This window comes from Podarcis gaigeae (assembly GCF_964106915.1).
Source record: "Podarcis gaigeae genome assembly, chromosome: 2".
In the NCBI taxonomy this organism is placed as follows: Eukaryota; Metazoa; Chordata; class Lepidosauria; order Squamata; family Lacertidae; genus Podarcis; species Podarcis gaigeae.
The window spans coordinates 31,237,503-31,263,223 of NC_139679.1; the positions used below are offsets into that span (position 1 = coordinate 31,237,503).

At 42.9% G+C, this 25,721-nt stretch overlaps 1 protein-coding gene across 3 annotated transcripts; it reads right to left on the bottom strand.

Annotated features, from left to right (window-relative positions):
• Positions 1-1,092: 1,092 nt before the first annotated feature.
• Positions 1,093-25,628, bottom strand: CCDC40 (coiled-coil domain 40 molecular ruler complex subunit). 3 transcript variants are annotated; one of them, XM_083727437.1, is made up of 22 exons: positions 25,155-25,354; positions 23,283-23,349; positions 22,588-22,644; positions 21,730-21,838; positions 21,518-21,657; positions 20,202-20,322; positions 19,304-19,482; positions 18,444-18,527; positions 18,132-18,351; positions 16,776-16,933; positions 15,724-15,846; positions 14,201-14,322; positions 12,890-13,133; positions 12,592-12,774; positions 10,046-10,291; positions 7,005-7,218; positions 6,117-6,286; positions 5,724-5,815; positions 4,980-5,100; positions 3,983-4,171; positions 1,883-2,041; positions 1,093-1,415 (listed from the first exon to the last, which is right to left on the bottom strand). In XM_083727437.1, the coding sequence occupies exons 1-22, from the start codon at positions 25,172-25,174 to the stop codon at positions 1,170-1,172; spliced, it is 3,264 nt and encodes a 1,087-aa protein (XP_083583563.1). In that variant the 5' UTR covers positions 25,175-25,354; the 3' UTR covers positions 1,093-1,169. The 3 variants fall into 3 exon arrangements, with proteins under 3 accessions (XP_083583563.1, XP_083583562.1, XP_083583564.1); XM_083727436.1 differs by having other exon boundaries at positions 21,518-21,838; positions 25,155-25,628; XM_083727438.1 differs by having other exon boundaries at positions 21,518-21,834; positions 22,508-22,644; positions 25,155-25,353.
• Positions 25,629-25,721: the final 93 nt, after the last annotated feature.

A 25,721-nucleotide genomic window follows, 5' to 3' on the forward strand; every position in this document is an offset into this window, starting at 1 on the left:
GCTGGAATTAGAAGGCGAATGGGCTGGATCTGGCCCCTGGCCTTAGTTGGCCTATAGTATTAAAGTTGGTAGAAGACACCCTGCACCACTTGGGCCTCAGTCCACTAGTATCCCCTAAACTATGCACCTGTTCCTTCAGAGGAAGGGTAATCTCTCTCAGAGGAGGCTACCTCCTAATCTATCTGGTCTAGGGAACTACCGGTACCGACTAACAGTGCCTCAGTATCGTTTGGATTAAGCTTGTTTATTGGCTCTCTTGCTAAGGCAAGACATTGTTCTAGCACATTCCCTACCACACCTGCAATCAGATAATTTTTGGAAGTGGGTTTTGATAAGCCCCTCTACAATTGGGTATAAGTGGGAAAATGCTTTCAGTTCTGGTGTTCTGTTTTAAGTTGGAACACTGTAGAGAAGATAATCTGGAGATGAGTAAATGGGGCCCTGGATAGCATGATCCGTTTCTTTAAATTGTTTTTATAAAAGAAGCAGCACAGTCTGTTTAGTTTCTCCAAACCTAAATACCCTCTTAGGATACAATATAGGGGGGAAATAAACTCAACCAAGGGAAGCAAAACAAATATAAATACCTGTGTATTAAAAAGAGGAAGAAAACTTTTTATAGTGTGACTTGTTATCTTTGCAGCCTGATGGTAGTCCATTTTAAGTATCCTGATCAGCAGAAAAATTATGGGACCCAAATTCTGCAACTCTCCTTTAGTATATTAAGGGTTTAGAACATAGATCAGGAACCTGTGGGCCTTCAGCTGCTGCTGGATTCCAACTCACCTCATCCCTATTGCCCATGCTGGCTGGGGCTCGTAGGAGTTGGAATCCATCAGCACTAAGAGGGCACCACACTAGCTGCCTATGCCATAGATTAATGACAGATTTTCTGTCCTCAGTAACCTAAGTCTACGGACAGTAAACTGATCCTTAAGAGCCTGCTGTTCCAGAACGGAAAGAAAAGTAAGAGCAAAAAAGAGCAAAAAGAATTCAAGACTGACATGCTTCTATTTATTTATTGCCACATTGAACATCTTTGCTCTTTCATGTTTAACTATCCACTAAGTGACGAGCAACAATTGTTCCAAATCATTCTCAAAAACATTTTTATTTGTGAAATATCCAATATGTAAAAGTTTCAGTCTTCATTTCCCCGCCCCCTGCTATTATACTGTTGGGGTACCCAGCCTATGGTTTAGGCTTTGGATGAGCAACTTCAATGCCGGCTTGTGCTGAGGATGCTCCTGCCCGATTTGATGGAGGATGATGTGAACGCTGTGAAGTCGCTCCTCCAGCTTCTGCCTTTCGATGCGGACCATCAACTCAGCGTGGCAAACTGGGTGGTAGCGTCCTTCCTTCACTGACCGCAGGTGCTTCAGGCGCCCCTGGTTGGCCACAATATCTGCAAGGTTCTTAGAAAAGCAACATCAAATACGTTATAAGAAACAAAAGTCTACAGGCAAGGCAACAGTGAATGGGTGCTTGAGGTTGGGAAGAACTGCTTCCCAAAGATCTGTTCCTTCTGACGATCAGAGACCTAGTCTTTAATAGACAAGGTCCCCAAGTGCAGGGGACAGTGAAACAACATGGTGGGCACTGCAAGGGAGTTCCAAAAGTGAATGCTTGCATTATTATACCTGCACAGGGCTAATGTATTTTGGTGGACAGAATGTTGGGTTTAAATGCAATAAGCCCTGCTTCAAATCCCTAGCCAGTTATATAGCTCAAAGATGGACTTGGTGTGTGTGTTAGCCTAAGCTAACCCATAGGTTGTTGTAAGAGTGAAGGAAAATGCACTTTGTACACTATAAGTCAGGGGTCAGCAAACTTTCCAGAAGAAGCTGGAAAATGTGCTACAGAGAAGCCCTGTTCTGCTCACCTGCCGTTTCTTCTCCTGCAGATGATCCACCTCTGTCTCAAGCTTATTAAATTCCATGTTCAAGAGGGAGATGTTGTTCTGCTTCTCCTGAAGTGAAGTAGCGAGGCTCACCTGGGAATTCTCAAGTTCAAAGATGGTTTTGTTGCACTCCTCAGCATTCTAAAGGGAGAGAAGCAGAGGGGGAAACACTCTATGCCTTTCAGTGCCAACCCACATGCCAGATAGTCTTGTAAGAGACTATCTTGGGGTAGCATCATGCATTACATTTTTATTAAACGGTGGCTATTCTAACGTAGGAAAATGCATGTACACTGTCACAAGAAGCTTTGTTACATGGGTGCAGACAGGATAGCTGATGAGAATCCATACGTCTTGCAGCAGGGTAAAATCTCATGCCATGCTTAATAGGTAATGGCGCACATAAACATGGAATGGAGGAAATGTCTCATATTTCAAGATCTTCCTTCCCTTAGCATACAAAAGCAATGAAGATGCAGGTGTTCCTAACTGCCATCTGCCCAGCAGGAATCTGGGGGACCTTCTATCGACAGTCTCTTAATGGGATCTGTCCAATTGTGTTGCTGTTCTAGTTCATTGCATTTTAAACCATATTTTGAAAAGGTTCTTTGAACTGCAGAATAAAAGGCTCTAATATTTTCTTTCTAGATAGGTCCTTTTTGGGCTTGGAGCTGGCAACTTCAGGAAGGCATTGAGCAGTCTCTGGTCGCTTTCATACTAGTTGTTTTGCCATCCTCTGTTCACTCAGTTTTTATTGAGAATAAAGATGATGCATCCTGGAACTGATTAAGAGCTGATTAAGGGTTTAGAAGCTACTCATCGGTAACGCTGCTGCCATACTGAACAGGAAGCAATAAGAAGGCAGAAGCACAAGGGGGAGTTTCTAATTAAAGCTGCAGGAGGGGTTTGTTTGTTTGTTTTTGCTGAGCAGGACTTACGTCTGAGTATACACTAAAGAAAGATATTTGTCATGGGAACTGGTGGATAATACAGTATTATACTGTGTGGTGTTTCAGTTCAACTTCCAGCTGATTACAGGAAAGCAACCCTTGCTAGGAGATCCTAGTGAGGAATAAATGTATATTTCAAACTGCCTGCTGTGGACCAGGAAGGTTGTTAAATTAGATTTTGTTCTGAGATTCTGCACTTGTAGGGCAGGCAGACTTGAGGGTCTTGCTATTTTCTATTCTGCTCTCTTTTTATCAACTTAGTAAGAATTGACGTTTCCTGTTCTGTCTAGCATTTCATTTCAGAAGGTTAATTATTTGTGAAAGGCAGGAACAAGGCAAAATATATACAACATTTGAAGTGCTGATATAAGACAGTATTTAGTTTGCTGCCAGGGCAACTAATAATACAGAATAACTTAGGGATTTGGTTGTTTCAATAAAGCAATCTGTGAGATTCAGTATATGTACAGTATATGTTAGAGTCTACAGCTGAGACTATTATTAAGCTATATAATACCATCTTCCTACTGTTTTTAATGAAGAGCTGCAGCTTTTAACATGGGCAGAGATGGGAGAATGTGATCAGGTAAGACTAGCTAGTGCTGCTATCCTTTGCAAGTGGGCTGAAGATGCTACATCTCAAGTCTTTTGGATTTGGGAAGATCCTGGCTGCTTCTTTGTAGAGTTGCTGTTCCTACCTAAGCCTAATTCCTCACGAACAGGAGCCCAACATTATCTCATATTATGTTCAGGGGCCCACTAGAGCAATGGCAGGCCATGGTAGCAGCCATGCAGAGGGATGTTTTGAGATGTTTGTCTAATGTCCAAGGGACATTAGAAGGCTGGGACCTCTTTAATAAGACACTAACTTCTATGCTAGGAAGTCTGGAAGTAGAACACTAAATAACTAGGAAAAGGACCCAGGATAAGGTGGAAACTGCACCAGCTCTTTTTGCTATTTTGGAGACACTGTACAAAAATGAGCTGGTCAGATAAGAGTCCGATTTTTTAATATACTTTTGAGCAGTTTCCTAGTAGCCTATAAAGCAAAAAAAAAAAAAAAAAAAAGTGATTAGAATATCCCTTCTACATGGCCTTACTGAGCTATTGCCATCTGTCTTTATTTCCTGACCTTTTGGGTCTCTTTGATCTTTTTCTTTAGCTCCAGCTTCTTGTAATGGAAATCGCCCTTGGTGAACACTTTGCTACTCATTTTCTTCTGCGCCTCTCCACGAATCACAATGGACTCTCGGCGGGCAACCGCTGCCTCCATATCTCGCATGAGCTTCTCCTGTTGCTTCATCAGCTGCTGGTACCTTACCTACAATGCAGGAGAGAGAGAGGTAAACCTACTGGATACACCTCAAAGTCACACATGAGGCAGATGCCACTCTTCTATGCCTTGCATTTTAGCTATCAGACAGGGCACAGCGAACACATGAGCATCAACAGTCCTAAGGTTTGTACAATGTAGGTTGTATACACACCATACACTTAAAGCACAGAATTTCCCCCAAAGTCCGAGGAACTGGAGCACAGTGTTGATTTGTGCATTCGGCAAAAGGCTTTAGAATGGTTACAGTTTTCAAAGAATCTCAGCTATTGGCTGCAGAATGCCATGAGATAGGAGATAGGGAACAACACTCCAATATGAAATGCAGTGGATCGCAGTGCCTCTGTTATCCGAGGGCTATCTGTTTCCTGCCAGTCCTTAGAAGAAGGCAAGGTTGGCAGCTAGAATGAAATTCATTAAACACACCTGAAAGAAAACCCCATTGATCTGCTTATCAATTATCCCAACTGCAGGATCTGTGTTTCTCCTGCCAGAAACTGGTTATCCTCGTTACAAGTTTTGGATCTGTCTGGCACAAAAAGTCACCAGGCCCCCACATATATATTATATGTGCAACTTTCCTTCCTACATTGTCTTCCATCATAATAGATACATCAGCAGAACAGGAAAGGATCACCAGAAGTCTACTGTGTAGGCAGGAGGTAATGTTGTTTAGGCTGAAATACTCTCTGCCTTAGTGCCTTAGACTAGGCTTCCACCAGTTTGCTGAGGTTTCTGATGCTTTTGCCAGGCTAGGTGATGAGCAGATTTGTCTACCCAACCCTTTCTAAGTCACCTGCATCCTGTGGATCTCTGACTTCATGGCTTGGATCTCACCCTGCCCGGTCTCTGAATCCACTGCTGCACGCATCTCTTTGGCCAGCTGTATTTTCTTCTCCCATTGCATCATCTGACATCTAAAAGGAGAAAAGGTGAGGGGGATGGAAAGGTTTATACAGAGCACTAAAGCAGTTATTTTGGCTCTGATCTGTATCTGTTTCCAAGGTAATATATATTAGTTACAAAAAGGTCACAGAGTTATACTACTGATCTCACTAGCCAAGAGGAGCCTGGAGCCTCAAGCAAACTGCACACCGTACAAAACTCACTATCACAACAGGCATGCTTTTGGGGTAAGTTGGGTGCAGAGAGATGTTGGTAGGAGAGATTGCATTTTCCAGGCAACTAAATTACTATTATCTGTGTAACGTGAACTCACAACATAAGTGCTACAGGTGGATATGTGGATCTCACAAAAATACTGAGAAGAGTAGAATTGTTGCTTTAAAAAAGAAATCATCTAGAAGACCCTGGACAGCACAGTAGCAATTGTGGTGAACAAACTAATTATTCTAGGCATGAAAGCTGCTATCTGTTCAGCTCTGAGGCTGTGAGAAAAGGAAATCTGATTTACAGTACTTGTGGCTATTTTGTGACTGGTCCTTCCAAAAAGGAGGAAATGCAACCACAAGGAAGCATGTATATTTTACCAGCTGTACTGCATAAGCGTTCAAGTTCCATATTACACAAAAGGACTCACTCTGCCTCGAGTAGGCTGTTGAGGAGCCTCTCTTTCTCTTCTTGAAGTCGGTCCAGCTTCTCTTGCATCTCAATTGATTCTCTCTCTGCTACCTAGAGCCAGAGAGACACTGTTTATGCCTTTTATCCACTTGGGAATAAACTGGGCCAATAAAAAGGATAGCTTTATTTTTTTGTGTGCCAGGCAAATAAGTCCCTGACTAAATGTGCATTTGAGCCCCCTTTCCCCCAATTTAATTCTTAGGTACACTGTACAATTTATATTGCTCCACCACTCCCACAAAAGGCATTCAGGCTACTTCTCAAGAGTTGCCCCTTTCTATAGGTTCAGCAAAACAGAGCAAGAGCATCTCAGACAATGTATGAGGAAACGCATCAAGAAGACAGGCAATACCTTGAGAGCGCGCACAAACTCATTCTCCATGATAGTATTGCCTTGTTGCAACCCTTCAGAATTCTCGCTGTTCTTATTGATCAATAGATGCAGTTTCACCAAGTCGTTAGTCATGTTCTTCATGTGACGCTCAGTATCCTTCATCTCATTTTTCTCCTGCTGGATTTCATCTGCAGGGGAACAGTGGAGAGATAACAATGTTCTAAAATATGGGGTGTGTAATTATAGTCCACTGGTGAAAATGCCATGGAGAACATGTGTGTGCATAAACTTTATGAAATATGCCATAAATATTGCTGCCCAAATATAGAAACCTGTTGATGTTGCTAAATCTGTGATGCACTGTGATACCAGTGATTTTATCGGCACCTTTATATCCCTTTATATGTCTTCTTCACTATGGCCAGTGAACTGCTTGTTTACTATGGCCAGCAGGAACATGAGAGTCTATAACTTTCCTCTTGCTGTTCTGGCTTCTGGGATAGCTGCACAGCCTGCATTCACTCCATAAGACGCACACACATTTCCCCTTACTTTTTAGGAGGGGAAAAGTCCGTCTTATAGAGCGAAAAATACAGTAATTCGAGCAACACGTGACCTTCCTGGAAAAGTATGCAATTACCAAATGCTATGAGACCCCAGGGTAGCTAGCCAGTCACCTAAATGACTATCTCACATTTGCAGGTGCTTGAAGAGGTCTTCACTGATGCCACTGAAAGAGAGTGACATGTCTCTCTACCTTTCCCCCCATTAGTTCTGCCTCTGGCAATCACTGACTAGCAATCACAAACAGGATTATCCCACTTTAAACAGACTTCAAAACCATCCAGTCAAAGCTGTGGGGAAAGATCTTATTAACAACTCCTTAAGAGGATGACCTGTACTTACTCTCTATGCGAACTTTCTTTTGCTCCTTAATTGTGATTTCTTTTTTTAACATATCCAAGGATGCCAGCTGTTGTTCCCGCACCTCGGTAAGCTTCACTAATTCCCTCTGGTTGTTCAGCCAGTGCTTCTGTAGCTTCACCACCTCCATATCATTGTCCTCAATCTGTTTGGAGAGCTTCTTGATTTCAATTTCCAGCGGCCCCAACTCTTGTCCCTGGAATCAGGATCACATGAATGTTTTTTTTTTGGGGGGGGGGTTGCAGCACATTGCTTTTGCAGGGCTAACATGCCACTTCAGCTGCTTATACATATCACAGCAATGTTGGAAACATATGACTTGGCGGCTAATGCTTCTAAGTGCACAGAATCTTTTTCTGAGACTGTATCAGCTCAAATAATGAGTTGTGAATGGCATCTGGGAGTGCTGAATCTGTGCTGAAAATATCAAATTCTGGTAGCCGAATGAATTATTCTCATTAGCCCCAAGTCAAATTTATTTTATTTACTCCAGTTGCGACGTTCAATCATTTTAGCATGCCAAACATCAATTACTTGGGAGCAAAATAGATATGAGGAGCACAGTACTGAAATAAAAATAGGAATATAGGTAAGATAAAAAGTAAAGGACCCCTGGACGGTTAAGTCCTGTCAAAGGCAAATATGGGGTGTGGTGCTCATCTTGCTTTTCAGGCCAAGCAAGCCGGCGTTTGTCTGCAGAAAGCTTTTTGGGTCCTGTGGCCAGCATGACTAAACCACTTCTGGCGCAACAGGACACAGTGATGGAAGCCAGAGCGCATGGAAACGCCGTTTACCTTCCCTCCGCAGTGGTACCTATTTATCTACTTGCACTGGTATGCTTTTGAACTGCTAGGTTGGCTGAAGTTGGGACGGAGCAATGGGGAGCTCACCCTGTTGCAGGGATATGAATCGCCGACTTTCTGATCAGCAAGCCCAAGAGGCTCAGTGGTTTAGACCACAGTGCCACCCGCGTCCCTGGATACATACACTGTTTGATGCTGTCTCTGCTTTCAAACTTTTCAGCAGAGAGTGAGCAACATCCAGAGTCCCACATGTGCAGAAGTTTCTCATGTTTCACTCTGAACTGAAATGCTTAATGCAGACATAGGTGCTATAGGGGCACAAGGAACAGCAAAACAGAACAAACAAATACTAAGGAAGATCTTGGTTGGGGTAAGGGAGGAACTAAACTGAGGAGTCACCAGCAGGTGGGAGATAGATAACTGTAAGAGCTGGCTAAGAGGTTCCTTGCCTCTCTCAGGCGGACAGAGAGGTAGCTTCACACAACAGTTGGTGGATGCCTCCTTAATCCCATGCAGAGGAATAAATTAATGCTGTCTGATAAATGAAAACAAACATTCTCAGCAATTTGAGAAGAACTAGGAAAAACAGGGGGGGGGGGAAAGGAAAACATTTTTATGCAGTGCTCCATAATTCCACTTACATAGTTTTCTGATCAGCCTGCTAAATGTCTTGTGGTTAATGTCACATGAAAAAGGGGCCTCAACAATGCAAGGAACTTGTGCAGGATTATCTACATGTCATCACTACCTTATTATTAATGTTAGTGTTTAATAGAGGGGCAATTCACTAACCCACATTGCTCAATTCTAAGCCATGAAAAATAACAATGCATGCATAACAACAAGGATGGTGGGACCTTAGATGACCAGGTGGTTTACCCACTTAAGCAATTTCTCATTCTAAATTTTTCATTACCCACGTTCTGTGCCTTGAGACCCTATATACAAAACACAAAGTAATAGCACAATGACACGTATGATTAAAGTGGTAGACTAGGACAGGAAAGACCTGGATTTAAATTCCCACTCAGCCACGAAACACACTGGGTGACTACAGACCATTCATTACATCTCAGCCTAGCCTACTTCACAGGGCTGTTGTGAGGATAAAATTATTGGGGTCGGGGCAAACTCCAAGTGTACTGTCTTGAGGTCCTTGGAAGAAAGTTTGGATATTATACATTATTATTATTGTAATATTAATAATAGCATTATGGGAGTATATTGTATTTAAAAATGGGGTATCAGAGTTTTTAGGGGGCTAACCAGGTTGGGATAGCTGGGATAGCAGGCTTGTTGGGTTTGGAATGTTTTATGTAGATTTTTCAATTTTGTTGTTCTGTATGGGACAATGACAATAAAGATTATCATATCGTATCGTATTTTGAAATGGCAAAGATCAGAATCCAGAGATTTTGCATAACTAGCTCTGATCTTTGAGCAGACCTTTGGATTTGCATATCTAGAGCAGCAGTGCACCATGCCACAGATTGGGGAAAAGATTGTGAAACTTCTCAACTGCAGTCCATGTTGTGGTACAGAGACATACAGAAAATGCATAAAAGGCACCATATCCCCTCAAGCATCACAAGTCCTTGGGTGCTTATAAAGAGGCTCTTTGTACTGAGCTAAAGAATCCCATGGCACCGTGGAGAAAAACTGGTTTTCCTGTGGCATGAGTACAGCAAGCTAGTTCACCAGCTGCATGCAGTGGATCTAGAATTACTGGATGTGCAGAGCTAATACCTTTCTCACTTCAGAGCAATGTATGGTTTAGATTCAGCCTCTCATTATCACTGTGAGAGAGGGCACTGGAAACTTTTGCACGTTCCGATCAGCAGACAAGACTGATAAAAAAAATCACATACCATATGTTTTATGCTGTTACACTATTAACAAAGAAGTAGCTCCTCTAGATTTTTCTTATAAGATATCTTGGCTTAGTTTAAGGGTATAACAGGTCCCCTTATGCGCTGGAGTTTTATTCTCATACCATTTCCCCCTTGGAAGTCCTCACTAATCCCCAAACCGCTTTTACAATCCCTGCTACTTTAAAGAATGGCCTGTGGTGCAGCACAAAGAGTGGCTGAAGACATAACAACCTAATAAATCTTGGAGTGAATGGCAGTCAATACTTTTGAATCCTAATGCCAGAAATGAGACGTCATATTCCAGTGAGGAGGCTCAGATTTCAAATTGTGAAAGTCATAAGGCACATACCCCCAGCTGAGATAAGATCATTTCCAATTTCTTGTTGTACAGGTTGATGAGCCCCTGTTTGCGCCCAATCAGGAGGATTCGCTTCGCAATTTCAATCTCACTATGGTTGATTTGTTCATTCAAATAGTCCATTTCCTTGTCCACTTCAGAGAGTTTCTTTTCAAGCATATTCAGCTTGCATTGGGTGTTCGTTAGATCCAGCGCAGTTTGGGCCATGTCATTTTCTGCATTAGCAATCACCATATCCTATAGGTAAGCAAGGGCGGAAAAGGAAGGGGAAATTGATTCAATATTATCAGCAAGCCTCTGATACTGACATAGAAAGTCTAGTTCTAGAGTAGGTTGGCTAAAGGATGATAGATTTCAGTGCTGGTCTGCTGCTTAGCATGAATCAGCCTGTGAGTCTCATTACCATCAGTGGCCAAACGAGCTCAGGTGCTTGCACAAACAGCATCCTTCAATGGGCAGACTCCCAACAGGGCACAGGTGGATTTCCACTTGCACAATGGGATTTGACCTTCCTCTCCTTCCTGCTGCAAAACTCCACATCCCTCCAAAATCCATTCCACAAGGTCCCCCAGTATTCTGGAGCAAATGTTGAGGATGCAAGGGACTTCAGCAGAGAGGAGAGGGAGACAAAGTCCCACTGTACAAGTAGAATCCCATTCTGCTCATGCACAGTACTGGGTATAACCCTGTCTATTACTCTCACTGATGTCTTCTCAATTGGTTGGGAGTGTGTGCTAGACCCTTATTCTTAATGCACTGCAGTAGCCAGTATTTTACTTACTTATAAAACATATGCTGTTATTTTTTTCTACAGAAGCACAGCAGTGACTTTCAAATATGAAGGAGGCTACACTAATAAAAAATCTCCAGCAACAGATAACAAGCAAAATTATTAATCAAGTGTACATAAAACAGAAGGAAAGACAGTTGGCCAAAACAGTTACAATTCCTAGCCATACCTAATCAGTATTAAAAGTTCAGGCAAATGTGAATTAAGTACAATTGAGATGCTTTGATGGCAGAAGTTAGAGGATAACATTTTATATCTTAGGAAAAGGCTTGAAACTTCTATTGTCATTTAATAGAAACTCAAGGGAAGCCTTTGAATTTTCCAAAGCCTAGTAATTTATTTCACAAATGAACCACTATTGCCAAGAGTAAATGACAAAAGATGGATCAATCCATGCAGGTATTTTTTCATTGAAATGTGTATTACTTACTACTATTTACTACTGCACCAGCTTTTCAGTATTCCACCAGGCCTTAACTGCAGCTGGACCCAACCTGAGGTCTTCTCTACCCAGGGCCGTCAAAGACGCACATTGTAGAGCTAGCAGCCACTAGCAGTTGGAAGGTAGGTTGTGGGAACTATGGACTATCATCTAAAATGCTCTCCTCATAAACAACTCCAGCAACTAACATGCACATAGTTTCTTAAAGCTTCATCAGGTCCTAACAGAAGCTGCAGCATTTGCAAAGTTTCTTTCCTTGCATAGAAACTACAGAGGTGTGTATCTCTCTGCCATGATCAGAATACTGGGTGTGGCTTTTTTAAAATGGAAGATTTAGCAATTAGCTTTAGTTTAAAATGCACAGATGGAATAAGCTAGAAAAACAGGCTATGGCAACACAACTCAAAATGCAAGAACCAAAAAGATTAGATTCAAACATCATGCCTTCTCCTCTCCCCACCACACACCCATTTAATTGTATTATAGCTTCTGGTGGGGTTTAACTGTAAGAAAAATTTGAGAGCTAAACTAGGGAATGTTTATGCTAAAGAAACAGTATCATACTGAGCTAAGGTTCCTGACACATTCCCAATACAGGCTGTTCATGAATCTCCAAGTCCAGCTTTGCACCATTTGCCAATGATTCTTGGTTACTGGACCCAGACCAGTTCTTAAGAGGAATAAATTCTTACACAGTTTATATCTGCCTCCATAACTAGGTTGTGCAAGAACTGTCACACAAGAAGGCAGCAATGTTATTCCTGTTGTGTTCTCTTTGCATGAACCATCCTTTATCTGCAGCCTCATTAGTTAGATTGCCTTGAACGTCAGCTAAACATGCCATCAGTTGGAGGTGAATTGCAGATGGGATAGTTTTCACTGCATAATAAACCCTTATTACGCCTATAAGTGCGCTTTATGAGTAATATTTTAAAAAGCGTAATCACAGAAAATCTGCACATCTCTGTCCTTCATTAAGAAAGGAAAGAGGTTTGCTTGAAGTTTGGCACCATTTCCTTGTAACACTGGGTCCTTGTGGTCTGATGGTTCAAATGCACAGCAGGCATCCAGAACTGAACCAGAGAAGGATTTTTAAAAAATAGGTCTAACATTGCTGGTTCATTCTTTCTGGGTCTCCATAAAATAAAACAAATGTGGAAATACTATGCTTAAGAACACATTTTTTATCTTTATTTGGCAAGGGGAGATTTATTGTAAAATATTATTCAGTTTGAAAACATTGCGAATATAAAAAAGGGGGAGGAAACCCTGTGCTCTCCATGCAACCTTCAGTGCTGTACATACCAAAGCCATCAATCTGTTCTGCAGCCTGATGCCCAGCTGCAAAAAGTATTTCGCTGCTTTGTTGGACATCAGCTGATCTTGCAGCTTGCCCACAATCTCGTTCTCCAGTTCTTGCTTGTTTTGTGAACCTTTCTCTAGCTCTCGGCGAATGAGAACCAATTCATTTGTGCGAGCAGCTCGATCCTGGAAAGGAAAGATATGGCCATGTTAAATACACACACACGATTGTGAACAGAGCATAGGTTTTTGTGACTTACTGGTGTAAATCAGGTAGCAATGCCTGGCCCCATGATCTCACCACATTGGCCCGATTGAGGGCTTGCTCTGTTTCTTGAAGGGTACGAGTGTAGGTCCCAAATTCCACTTTCATGGCATCCTGTTTGGCCACGCTCTGGGCTATCAGCTTCCTGCTTGTGTTGGCATCATTCTCTGACCGGTTCAAGATAGCAGCCAACAGCTCATTCCTTTCCTCCTCCTTGATGATGGACTTCTTGTAAACTTCAATCTCAATCTCTAGAGACTTCAGCTTGTGCCTGGAATCTCTGCAGGAGCAGAAAAAGAAATATCCAAGGGTAAATAGTGACATCAGTGCCTGCTGCCAAATGAACTGTGAGAGAAATAAGAGAGGATTTCAATGGCTCATTCAATCTCAGTGGTCACCAGTCTTCCTTACTTTTAAGTATTGACCTTTCCAACAAGAGCATGGGGGTATGGGTTTGAGCCCCACATTGGGCAAAAAGATCCCTGCAATGATGATTCTCCTGGTCCCTTCCAACCATCCTATGATTCTAACATCTGGAGGGTACCCTGCTGGCTGCCCCTCATTCAGATGGTTTTCCTAACCTATCAGCAGCAAACTGCAGTGCATTATTGCTAGGAAATGTGATTCCCCCTCCCGACCACCCCAAAAAGTCATTATTATCACTAATAATAACCACCATGTGGACATCAGCTGCAGAAATGTCACAAATCCTCAAAAACTACAAACTCAGAAGCTATTTAGATACAAAAGTTGCAAATTGCAGTAAACGTATGAAGCATGCCACTGGCTCCCACTTAATGTATCCGTGAGAAACCAATGTCTCACACTGTACTTCTCTTAGCATGTTAGAGAAGCTGGATAATTTTTCAGCTTTGGCAAGGTCCAGATCCTAGATAAAGAAAGGAACCAAGTAACTAACTGCCCAGCCTAGATGCATGAAGTTTCAAGACAGAGCTGGATCCAAACATAAAATGTTAAAGTAGGAACAGGAAGATAAAAAAAATTCTCTTTCCCCCCTTAGGCAGAGATTAAGAGGAAAGCAGACAGCTGCCAACAACTCTCTTGTCAGCAGATCTCCAAGAAGATCAGACGGAGAGGCAAAACGTGGGTATCTGTTTACAGACCAGGGAAATACTTTCACAGTTTTTAGTGACTGGCACACATTTGAGCAAAGGGATAAAGCAAGAATGAACATTTCCTTTTGGAATAGTTGCCATTCTAGGTAAGTTCTGAGTGCCATTGGGGATTATGGTGATCTCCATGTAACCTAAAAGCAACAATAGCCAAGTGTTGTTGTTTTAGAAATAATATCCACCCAAAGAATCTCTGCTTCTTCATTGCGGTTACCTTAGAGCTTCCTGCATAGCAGCGTAGGCCTCATCACGGCGCTTCATTGCAGTCAAACTGACAGTCCATTGATGCAGAAGCTGCTTTTTCTCCAGGTGAATAGCTTGTATTTCTATACTTGCCTGCAAAGACACTGTGGTGAAATACTACAACACTGCGCAGACAAATGGGAATAAAATCCTATTTCTGCTAATCACCACCTCCTCTTTTTCTACGCAGCCCAATACCAATGTTATAAATTCTGACCCTTAACTCTCATCTCCTTGGTTCTTTTTTTTCTTCACGTCAGAAGAAGCTGAACTGAAAACTGAGCGCACAAAAAACGAGTTGGAAATCGGAAACTTGTATGAAAAGTTTGGAGGACTTAAAAAGGTCTATGGAACCCTAAATTGCAGTGCTGACTAGGGCTATCTGGAGGAGACTGAGAGGCAAATGTCACATTACACACAACATCTGGTAGGGGAAAGGCTAAGTGCCTCCAATCTCCTGCCCTGTAATTCTTCCACTCAAAATTATATCCTCCCAAAACTGTTCTTTTAATCATCCAGTTTATACACCTTGAGTTATCTTCATAATATAGACAGAAGAAGATAACACACACAATTTTAATAAGCCATAATAAAGTGGTCAATGCCATCTCAAAACACTATACATAAAAGAGGTCCATTTTGTGCCATAAAGAAAACCCACAAGGAACACCAAATGATTTATTCATAACTCAAGGAATTTGATCTTTCTTGAATGATTGTTGTTGAGGAGATGAGTTCTTAACTTGCCCTAAACTGTGGATCGATTCTTTTAAAAATGGCTAAAAGGTCTTCCTTTACATGGATTGTAACCTGTAGTTTGCCCCAGAGAATTACGTATGAGTTAATGAACAGTATCTGTCTATGTATCAAACACTTCCACACGGATACATACATGTTTTAAACATTATAATGGAAAGGTAGGGTATAAATGCATTAAATCAGTCAAAATATCGGTATATAATTGGTATATAATTTACGTAATTTACATCAGGGGGTGTGTGCAAAGAAGCAAAGGCACCCTCTTGGGTGAGGGGGGTGCTTCAGGTTGGTGGTGGCAATCCTGCAGGTGTGCATTTACCTGCAGGATGCCACTGCTGCCAACCTGGAGCTGCCTTGACTTTGCTGCTGCTGCCTTGCCCCACTTCTGTCCCCGTCAGACAGAGGGCCCTTCAGTAGCACTTGATCAATGTGGGAATCACTGGCTCTGCCAGAGGAGCTTAAACAGTGCAGTCCTATGTGTGTCTCCTCAAGAGTAATCTCCCATGAGTTCAATGGGACTTGCAACAGGACTGTAGCCTTGAGCAGTTTCATACTTCAGCAAAGAGTTACATAAAACAAAAAAGGTAAATAAAACAATAGGTTTAATCTAAGAAAACATTTTGTTTGAAAGGCGGGCTGGTTAAGTTCACCAATGCAACGTGTGCATGTCCCTTTTGGAGACTGGTTGGAAACTTCCCCCTTCATGAAAATATCTGAGCCACAGAAAGACATTACCTCTCCCACTTCTTGTCGCGTGATTCTGGTGTCTTCAGCCTGGGCCATATGTTGGGCTTCATACAGAGCAATCTGCTCCTGCAGCTCATCGACCCTCATCACGAGGCGGTCCACGTGAAGGTCCTGTGAAATCAGACAATTCCAGGTTAGCGGCTGCAGCTTTGTCTCTGCTCCCTCTGTGCACTCTCTGAAAACAAAAAGGGCCCAATTTGCTAATTTCCTATTTGCGTGTCGAGACCCTGCAGCCACCCCCTTGTTGGGAATAACTCACACAAGGACACAGATATTAGGTTTATGTTATTGGGCAAATTTTGGCCACAACTTTATTGAAATTACAGAATGTGAGCGGTATTGGCTTAGGCATTGATTGGACCTGACTATATCTGACTCCTGCCCATTGTGCAGGAAGTCCCAGTAAGGGTAAGCCACCGCTAGGGGGAGCCCTGTCAATGCGAACCAACTCAAGCTCCCCCTGGTGTTCCCGTCGGGGTCGTGTCAAGGCCTTAGCCCCCCAGACTAGATCAACACCCCCGGATTCCTTTAACGGAATACCCTTAAGCATGAAGGGGCAGGTGATAGCCACACCACAGTGAGGAAGTGAGCCAAAGAGGAAGTCCTCCGGCTCACTCCTCCTTTTAAACAGCCCTGGCCACACACCCCCGGGCCAGCGGGTTGGCTGGCCAGACTCTGACGTGGCCAGGATCCCCCAGGCAACGGGGGACAGAGTCCCCCATCCCCGGTGGGGAGTGGGTGGCCATGTGGTCCACCGCAACTCCTCCCCACTGGGATGTGGAGCGGATTTGCTGGGAACTTTATGGGAGCGTTCAAAAATGATACCGTCCAGTTGGAGTCTGAAACCCACTCTACCACTCTAGGATTCTTCATCACCCTGTTTATGTGGAGATGCAAGTGGAAGGAAAGCTGTTCCAGGAAAGTGGTCATTGTGGCAGATGGGAGGAGACAAAGGGGCCAATAGGAGATTAGCTTTGGCAGGATACATAAAGCAAATTACATTCATGGATAGGCGTTAGAGAGGATCAACCGCTAGGTACCTGTTTTTTCTTTTCCACCTCTGCTCGCATCCTCTCCATTTCAGCCTTCTTCACCGTTCTCTTCATCACAGCAATATCATCGCGAACGTCTTGATCCATGTTCTGCATGTAGAACAGGCGCAGGGAGAGACTTTCCATTTCTGTCTGCATGGCTGAAACTAAGAAAACCGGAAGGAATACACATATATATTTCCATAGCCTGTGCCAAAACTGTGGTTAAGAGCCTAGTAAGGGGAAAGCAACAAACCATGTAAACTAGTTGGCTTTCTCTAAAGTGAAAGGATGTCAGGCCTGCAACTCACAGGCTGCCCAACTGGGATCTACTTGATCATATCTCTAGAGCAAGAGTTGCCAATATAGCACCCATGGGCAAACCTTCTCTGACACCTACCGGGGTCCCTTTCACTTCTGAAATTAGGCCTGAAAGAACAGGTTGTGTTGTGTGTGCTTGGTTGCAGAGTGTGGGTGGATGCACATGACAGTTTCTCTGATTTCCAGATGTGCCTATGGCCCCCTGAAGGTTAGTGATTCCTGATCTAGAGGCATGTGTATATGATACTAAAAATATCCAGATTTCCTACCAAGGAAACATTTTCTTCCACCCCAAAACTGGAATACTGTGGCCTCAGTAAATCATGCAAATTAATCACATGCATTAATCTTGTTTTGCATCTTTTAGTCTCCTTCTCTAGCCAGAAGAAAAGAACCAGGAGCATTACATAAAGCCAACCCTTAGCCCCAGCTTTGTATTCAGCAACTCATCTGATAGCTGCAGGTGACAACAAATTCCACATAAGTCAGTGGAAAAAGAGGCAATCTGGAGCAATCCATTCCTCCTATTTAAAAAGGCCTATTTAAAAGGTTGCTTTGTCCACCAAAAGTGCTGCTTATTGCTCTTTGGCTTCTGTTGTACGTATGTGTTTTTAAAAAATAAATCATAGTTATAAAGTTAGAAATGAAAACTGAAAATGGAAGTTGGGATTCTCAGAATGATGAATTTTATGTCCAGTATCAGTACATAAAATACAAATGCAGTACAGAATACACATACTCTCTGTAATATCACTTTTTACATTGGCCTCTTGTTTACACCAATGACTAGAGCAACTGTAAACACAATGGAAGAAAATTCAACCTGTGATTCTACTGACCACCAACTATGTCTACATGCAGTTGATCCAACAATCATAATATATATAATTCAGGAGTCTGATAGAAGGAGGCAAAACTAGTTAGGTTGTTGAAATATTCGTAGCCCCTGAATACTGGAGCTAAAGCTTACAAAGTAAGCATGTGATAGGTTTAATCTCACAATACGAAAAGGGTGAGGGACAACCTAGCAGCAAAGGAGGTCACCTTTTTTACGTTCACTCTCAGTGCCCTGGCATGTCTTCTTATACATGCCCCTGAGGTCTTGCAACTCTTCCTCTAACTGCCGGCGTGCCATGGCAATCTGGGAATGGTGATTGTGGTTCTTCTCCAGTACCATCTGCAGTTGGGCCAACTGCTGCTGGACCCCATACAGGATCACGCCGAGTTCTTCCCTCTCGGTCTTTGCAGTCTTTACGCCTGCTGTCTGCAATCAGGGGAGGGACAAAGTGACCATGCACACTCCAGTGTGGATGGACAAAAAAGAAGAGACAGAAATTCGAAGCAAAGATACTGTACCAGTTCCCGAAACTCTTCAGTCAGCTTTCCTATCTGTTTATTGAGGTAGTTCTTGAGAGCAGTTTGGAATCTTTTCATCAAGGGCTATAGAAAGAAGCAAGAGCAAGTTAATATATCATCCAAGGGGTCGACATTTGTCTTCAACGACTGCTACAATTTCTGCTCTGGCTATCTTGGGTACATTTCAGTACAAAATGTGGGGACAACCTGATTTCATGATGAAATTTTAAAGAGAAGAAGATCACATATAGCTTTACCAAAGGTCCATGCTGGGCATCCACCCTCCTTTCCAACTTTCCACTTTAGGACACACCTACAGACCAGCATTCAAGAAATGCCCCAGGCATTTATCTCATGTAAAACAACAGAATGATGCCCAAACAAAAAGCTTTAGGGTCATTTTGTTTGCTGACCGAATGGTTTGGTGAGCAAGGAAGGCGAGGGGGAAATGGAAGGCAAAAGGGGAGGAAGCAGAGGCACAGCTGAGACTGTGGAAGGAAGGAAGGGAAACTGGGGTCAAGGTGGGGATCTGTAGTTATAGAACACAAATGAGAAAGGAAGTCATTGAGAGTAAGGGATCTTGTGTGAAAATTGGGAGACTGGTGGATTGAATATATTCATGAAAAAACTTGGAGCAACAAGGGAGAGAAAGCAAGTGGGGGGGATATTAGAACTGGGGGTGGGGGGCATTGTTATAACTTGCAACCCTGATTTATCTTTGTGTGAGAAGATCTGCTCAAAAGAGTCAGCCGCTTTGTATTTAAATATCACAAATTTCATCAATATCTTTTAATATCTGACTTTCTGCTTTCATCCAGCTGCCGACATGACAGCTCTCTTAAGCTTTGGTATTTTCTTACATGCTCTGGGTCCAACACAACAAGCTCAGCTTCTTCCTCTGCCTCTTCGCTACCGAGATCACCCTCAGCAAAATCCAACGCTTCCTGCTCTTCCATGGGCCCAAGCATACTGGGTTGCAGAGACAAAGGCTGAAAAACAGCCTCACTAGAGTCAGGGAAGATGACTGTCTTAGAGGCACCTATATTTGGAGAAGAGATGAGTAGCATCAGCAACAGAAAATGCAAGGTAGTGAAGACTTCTTGATCACATGGAGGGTTTACTGTGACCTTCTTGGAGCACAGTGCTTCATGGGAAAGCAGGGTATAAATTGAACTGAACTGCAATGAAAAACCACTAAACTAAACCAACACCTCTCACCTGATACTGCTGGGCAGCACATTATTAAGGATATTCCCCCAGTTCCATTCATTTACTGACATTTTTCTGCTATTTTAGCTGGCTTTTAGTTCTCTTTCTGTTCTGCTATCCTATTTTGATTCTATTTAACTTCCTATAGATTGATTGTTGTTTCTATAACTTTATGTAAGTTGTTTTGAGTGGTGTGGCCTGAGAAGTGGTATACAAGTACTATAAATAAATGGCGTTGTTATTGCCATTATCCAATCTCGGTTCTACAAAATTCTCTTCCATCCAATCTATTTAATGTCATCTCCATTAATCGATTTTAAAAATCCTTGTTTTTATTATCCAGATCCTTTGGATACCCACAGCATGTTCAAATGACTATGGCAGTGCTATAATGAGAACAATCAGGCGGAAAACCACAGTGGAAAATACAGAAGTCGACTTAGTATTGGCATCAAACATTTCAAACGAAAGGTTTCTCCGTCACCAATTGGATTCAAAACATGCTTCAGCGGCAAGCAAAGTCCTCATCAATAGGATGGCGACTGATACCTGAAAACACACGGCGTCCCAATGGCGTATCCAATCTCAGGCTGCTGGTCCCTGAAGATACAGGAGACAGCACTTGCCCACTGGGCAATCTGGAAGGCAGGCTGAATGTGTCAAACCCTTCCTGAAATAAAAGCTACTATTAGAAGGGAGCTGCCGAAAAGGGTGTTGATGCTTAGAAAGACTTGAATTGATAATACAGTCATACCTCGGGTTACAGACACTCTGGGTTGTGTGATTTCGGGTTGCGCACTGCGCTGAACCCAGAAGTGCCAGAACAGGTTACTTCCGGGTTTCAGTGCTTGCGCATGCGCAGAATCACTGAATCGTGCTGGATCGTGACCCACACGTGCGCAGACACGTGGGTCGCGGGTTGCGAACTCTGCAGGTTGCGAACGTGCCCCCCGCATGGATCATGTTCGCAACTCGAGCATCCACTGTAGCAAAATACGAATGAAGCTACCACACAAAGACCCAAGGAAGCAGTTTAAATACTATAACTGGGCTGGATAGCAGACAGATACAGACGCTTGTTGATATACTATGAGAGTCTGCATTTAAAAAATAAATAAATCTACCTTGTGTGATTGCAAAGTAAAGGCTGGAAACATCTTGCTAGTGCAACCTTGGGAGAGTACAGCTCATATTCCGTCTCTCTCTCCCCACCCCCATCACACACAGACACACATAGAGCACTCAGCCTTTCTCCCCTAAGTCAGGATGAGGGGCTCTAAAAACCCATCTCCCCCTAGTGTTGAGATGGGTAGTGAGGAAACACCTCTTCTTCTCTAAGCAGCAGGCAGAGGACTTTTCCCCCAATCTTGGTGCTGTCGTGCTATACTAAGCAGGCAGAGGGATTTTATTTCCCCATCTCAAAGCTGAGTGCTATAGCACTGAGATTGTAAGATAAAGCTGGAGGAGGCAGACAGGTCACTTCCTGTGAATTGCTGAGAAGGATTTGGCTGTGGTAAATCAACCCTGCCTTGGAAAAATAATTGTAAAAATTAATCATGGATTTAATCAGTTTCCCCCTCAAAATTATCCACTTCCACCCGCTCCTCCTTCTCACATTTTATTCATTTAGACTCAACCACATTTTCAACAGGACTACTTCTTGACAGAGACCTGACATTGTATATACAACAGAATGGCCTAAATCAGATATAACACAAGACTATGGGAATAAGCCAGCTTGAGCCTAGGGCTTTAGAACTCTCCTGTCTTCCTCTAGTGTGGTTTAGCAGTATTATATCCAAATGAGGCCAACATGTCCTAGGGAATAAAAAGCTCCTTTGTGCCACATTCAGTGTCACACTCACCTGCAGAAAGGAGGGGGTGCCACTCTCAGGAAGACCTGGCATTGGTGTGCCGGGCTCACCCATCACTCTTGAGAGTATCTCTTCCAAGATTTCCATAGGAGCACCTTTTGCCCCTTCCTCTGTAGCCGCTGCAGGACTACCTTCTGCCCCTTCTTCTGTAGCCACTGCAGGACTACCTTCTGCCCCTTCTTCTGTGATCGCCGCAAGAACACCTTCTGCCCCTTCCTCTGTAGCCACTGCAGGAGCACCTCCTGCCCCTTCCTCTGTAGCCACTGCGGGAGCACCTCCTGCCCCTTCCTCCATGGGATTATTTTCTCCTGGCTGCAAAAATTAGAATGAATCAACACTACCTGAACACTAGAAAATAATATGAAGATAGTTCACGTTTCATCCTCTAGAAAGCACGGAAACATGTCTTGATTCAGCCAAATGTTAAAGGACGTGCTTAACCGTCCTTTAGATTTGAGTGTGATAATTTGAGAATCCAAAGTCTAAAGACAGTTAGAAAACAAGTTAGATCTGTATTTCTCTTCACTGATTTGTAGCACAGCCTTTGGCAATGACTGTGTAATGTTTATTTTCAGCAAAAGTTTAGATTTAGATTCTTTTTTAAAAAGTGAGAACTGGAACTATGTTATAATATCTACTGGACTGGAGACAAGAGTGCAGTAGCAACCTGGGGGGGGAGGTGGAGCAGCCCTCCAAACACTGGTGCCACCTACCTGGATGGGGCTAGGATAGGTTAGGGTGGTAGCAAAGTCAAGGCTACATGGGGATGTCAGCAGGGCCAACCCAGTGGTCCCACCATTGTACCTGTGCAGCCCCAAATTCACAGCCACCCTGCCCCATCCAGGTAAGCTGCAAGGATGCTGGTGGCAGTAGGGGAGCTCTGCTGCTCAACCTCATCATGTAAGCTGCTACTGTAAGAGCAACAGCAAAGCACTGATAGTGCCAGAAAAGAATCAAAATAATTTGACTACTGAATACCACAAAAAAGAAGCAGCTTTGCTCTTCTCAAACCATTTAAATTAACTGGATTGTTTTCCTACTGAAGAATCATGAATACCTACCTCTGTGGTCACCCCATCATCTTGATTTTGGCCACTTGTATCTTGCAGCTGCTCAATCTATTCAACACAAAGAAAAGGGTAAGTGTGTGAAACATACACATAGAGGAAAATAGCATTCTATTTATTTGTTTTTATTTCCAATATTTATAGACCACTTTTCATCATGGGCACAAAGCAATTTACAGAACAATCAATGAAACAACTCTTCAGTCACTTAATATGGTGTTTAAAATGAACAAAAACCACAGGTAAAAAAAACAAATTCACAAATAAGCATAAAACGACATACTTAAAATGCCTGCTGGAATAGAAAGGTCTATGACAAGCATCCAAAGTTCAACAGGGACTTTGCTCTCAGCTGGGAAACAGTTCCACATAGTCTGACACATAATACTGAATGCATGGCTCCTGGTGAACATGAGCCGTGGATCTGAGTCATGGGGCACCACAAACAGAGAATCCACCCTCAGTTAATGGGTTGGGATATAAAGATCCTTAAGGTACCCTGGACTCAAGTTCTTAAGGGCCTTGTAAATTAATACAAATATACATATTGCAATAATCAAACCAGTGCTAGTGAGTTCCTCAGTTCAAACGTGTGCAGTTCAAGTGAAACTGTGCCTTTAAAACTGTGGTTCAATTTCTATATATAACTTTAATCCTCCAGCATATCAAAATCCTTGCATTTATATTACCTCTTCATTTTTTGCAAGCAGCTCTTTTTTCTCATCTTCTGCAATTTCGCCATGCTCTGATTCAGCACTTTTTAAAAAAAATTAGAGAAAATAAATTATTTTAATAACATTACAATCATATGTTGAAAAAGCAGTTTAGATTTTGGTGAATTTTATATTCAGGCTGGTTTGCAAGGCAGGGCACCAATACAGAATGACAACAGTAGTAATTTGCCTTTGTATCAAACCCAATTTGATATCTTAGTGCTACAGATATACACTGTACTAGGTCTAACTGTACTACAAATCCTTGCTTGCCTACTCAGAAGTTGAGTTCAGTAGGACTTCAGTCCAAACAAGTTTTTTATAGGGTTGTTTGTTTGTTGTTTATACTCCACCTTTTTTCCTGGCAAGACTCAAAGCAGCTTACAGATAAAAATAAGAAAAGGGGCGGACATTAAAAAACAATTAGACACACACACAATGTGAATGACAATCTAAAGAGAAGAAAGAGTTCTGTGTGAAAGGTGATACAGCTTCCACAAGATTCTTTGCTTCTTATTACTGCAAGTTCTAATGATGACTTTAGCAGTAAGTTTCAGATGCAAATGTGCAGCTTGGTTGACTAGAACAGACAACAAGTTGAAAGGTGAGAGCTATGTTTTTTTTAATAATGCATGTGTGCTGAAACAGTCTAAACAGGAAGTGGATGAATGGAGATTCTGGGTTCACAGGAACAGGTGGTGCTAAAATAGGGAAGGGAAATTGGGAGCTCTGGATTACAATAAATTGATGGAAATAAATAAGGATAACAACAGCCCAACATATGAGAAGAGAAAGATACAAAATGCAGTTGTTTGAGAGGCTGGAAGTTGTGAGGAACTGAGCTTTTAGTGATTACATAAACAGTGGTGAAAACGGTCTTGAAACCCTAGGAAGAAAGCTGAGATACAAAGTGTGAGGAAATATAAAGGAAGGGGACTACAAAGCTGATGACAACAACTAGAAAGTATCTGGGCTTGTGCATAGGGAGAGGCTCTTGGTCCTCCTTGAGCAAAGACCAGATGGGAGGACGAGTTACACAAAGTAATGTTTGAAATGGATATCAGGCATGGGGAAATGAGGGCCATGCAGTTCATTCCAATGCATGTCAACTCAGAAATAAATTCACTGGGACTAAGTAAGCACACATAGGATTGCAGCTGGCGGGAGGGGGGCAGAGTAGAGGTTTGGGAAATCCTTGTTGTTGTTGTTTAGTCGTTTAGTCATGTCTGACTCTTTGTGACCCCATGGACCAGGCACTCCTGTCTTCCACTGGGAGATCCTAGAAACTGGTAATATGGGGGGACTGAGGAGAAAAGTAAAGGGCATCAGCGTCAGGGATGTCCCAACAAAGCGCCTTTTGGTCAATTGAGTGGAATGGGGTATTTGTTGACTGTTTGCAATGGGAGGTGGAATATTGAGAAATGGAGGGTGGAGCTGGTGGGTAGGGCAAACAAGGAGTGAAGCGGCAGGGGGGGGGGGAGCAATGGTCTGTCTTATGGGGCTCCTTTTCTTCAACCACTAACAACATATATGCCCATTCTCCCTTGAATTCAAGCTTTCTTGATATACGATCACAGCCCTAGATTTTAGTAGCTGAATGGGGGCGGGTTGGGGGTTGCTGTTAATGTAGATCTACAACCAGAAACTCATTTTATTTTATTTTATTTAAAAGGAAAAGTGGGGGGGTGCCCCCCCCCAAGAAGAGAGATACTAAAAGGGCTTAACTAATGCAATACACTGAAGGGCAGCAGCCTTTTCTGGGGCACCCTTTCCCCTCATCACAATGCACCCCTGTGCCTGCCCCCTCTCTAACCCAAGTGCCTTGAACCCGCTCCCTTAAGCGCTCACCGGCTGCCGCTCGGCTCCATCCTCCTCCGTTGCTAGGCGACGCTAAACACATCCAGCGCTCTCTCTTCCTTTCCCTTTCTCTCTCTCTCCTGCCCCGCCCCGCCTTCTTCTCGGATGATACCACTTGCGGGGAGCGGGAGGGAGAAATGGAAATATGGTTCGAACCATTTCTGTGCTTCAGGCGGTCGTGCATGGACTAGGCTTTAAGAGACATGCATATCGAGCGACAGGAGACAAAGACAAATGAAAAAGTGCAGAGTGACACGCTGCATGAACTGAAGATAATTTATCTCTTGAAATACATCATTGGCTGAGCTTCTCTATGGTCGCAGAAACTGTGTCAATTAGGTGTAATCTAGATTTTTTGTAGTAAACGTTAGTGGGGGAGGAATACCAGCACAGTTTAATTTTAATCAATGGAGAACTTTGTGAGTCCACTCTTCTTTTTCCTCTCTCTATGGCCAACGAACCTGTGCATCTGTTTCTGGTTTTTTTAAAACACCTTCAACTCTCGCGATATTACTGGAAGGCTCCGCCGGCCCGTCATCCTTTTCGCGGCGTGAAAAT

What these genes read in the sequence shown, in the direction of transcription:
- CCDC40 (XM_083727436.1), bottom strand. Translation starts at nt 25,174, where the DNA reads ATGGAGCCGAGCGGCAGCCG. An exon ending in GCTATGCAGGAAGCTCTAAG is followed by an intron (nt 13,134 to 14,200) that starts GTAACCGCAATG and finishes CTGCTCCTGCAG; the next exon opens with AGATTCCAGGCACAAGCTGA. An exon ending in TGATCTTATCTCAGCTGGGG is followed by an intron (nt 7,219 to 10,045) that starts GTATGTGCCTTA and finishes TCCTGATTCCAG; the next exon opens with GGACAAGAGTTGGGGCCGCT.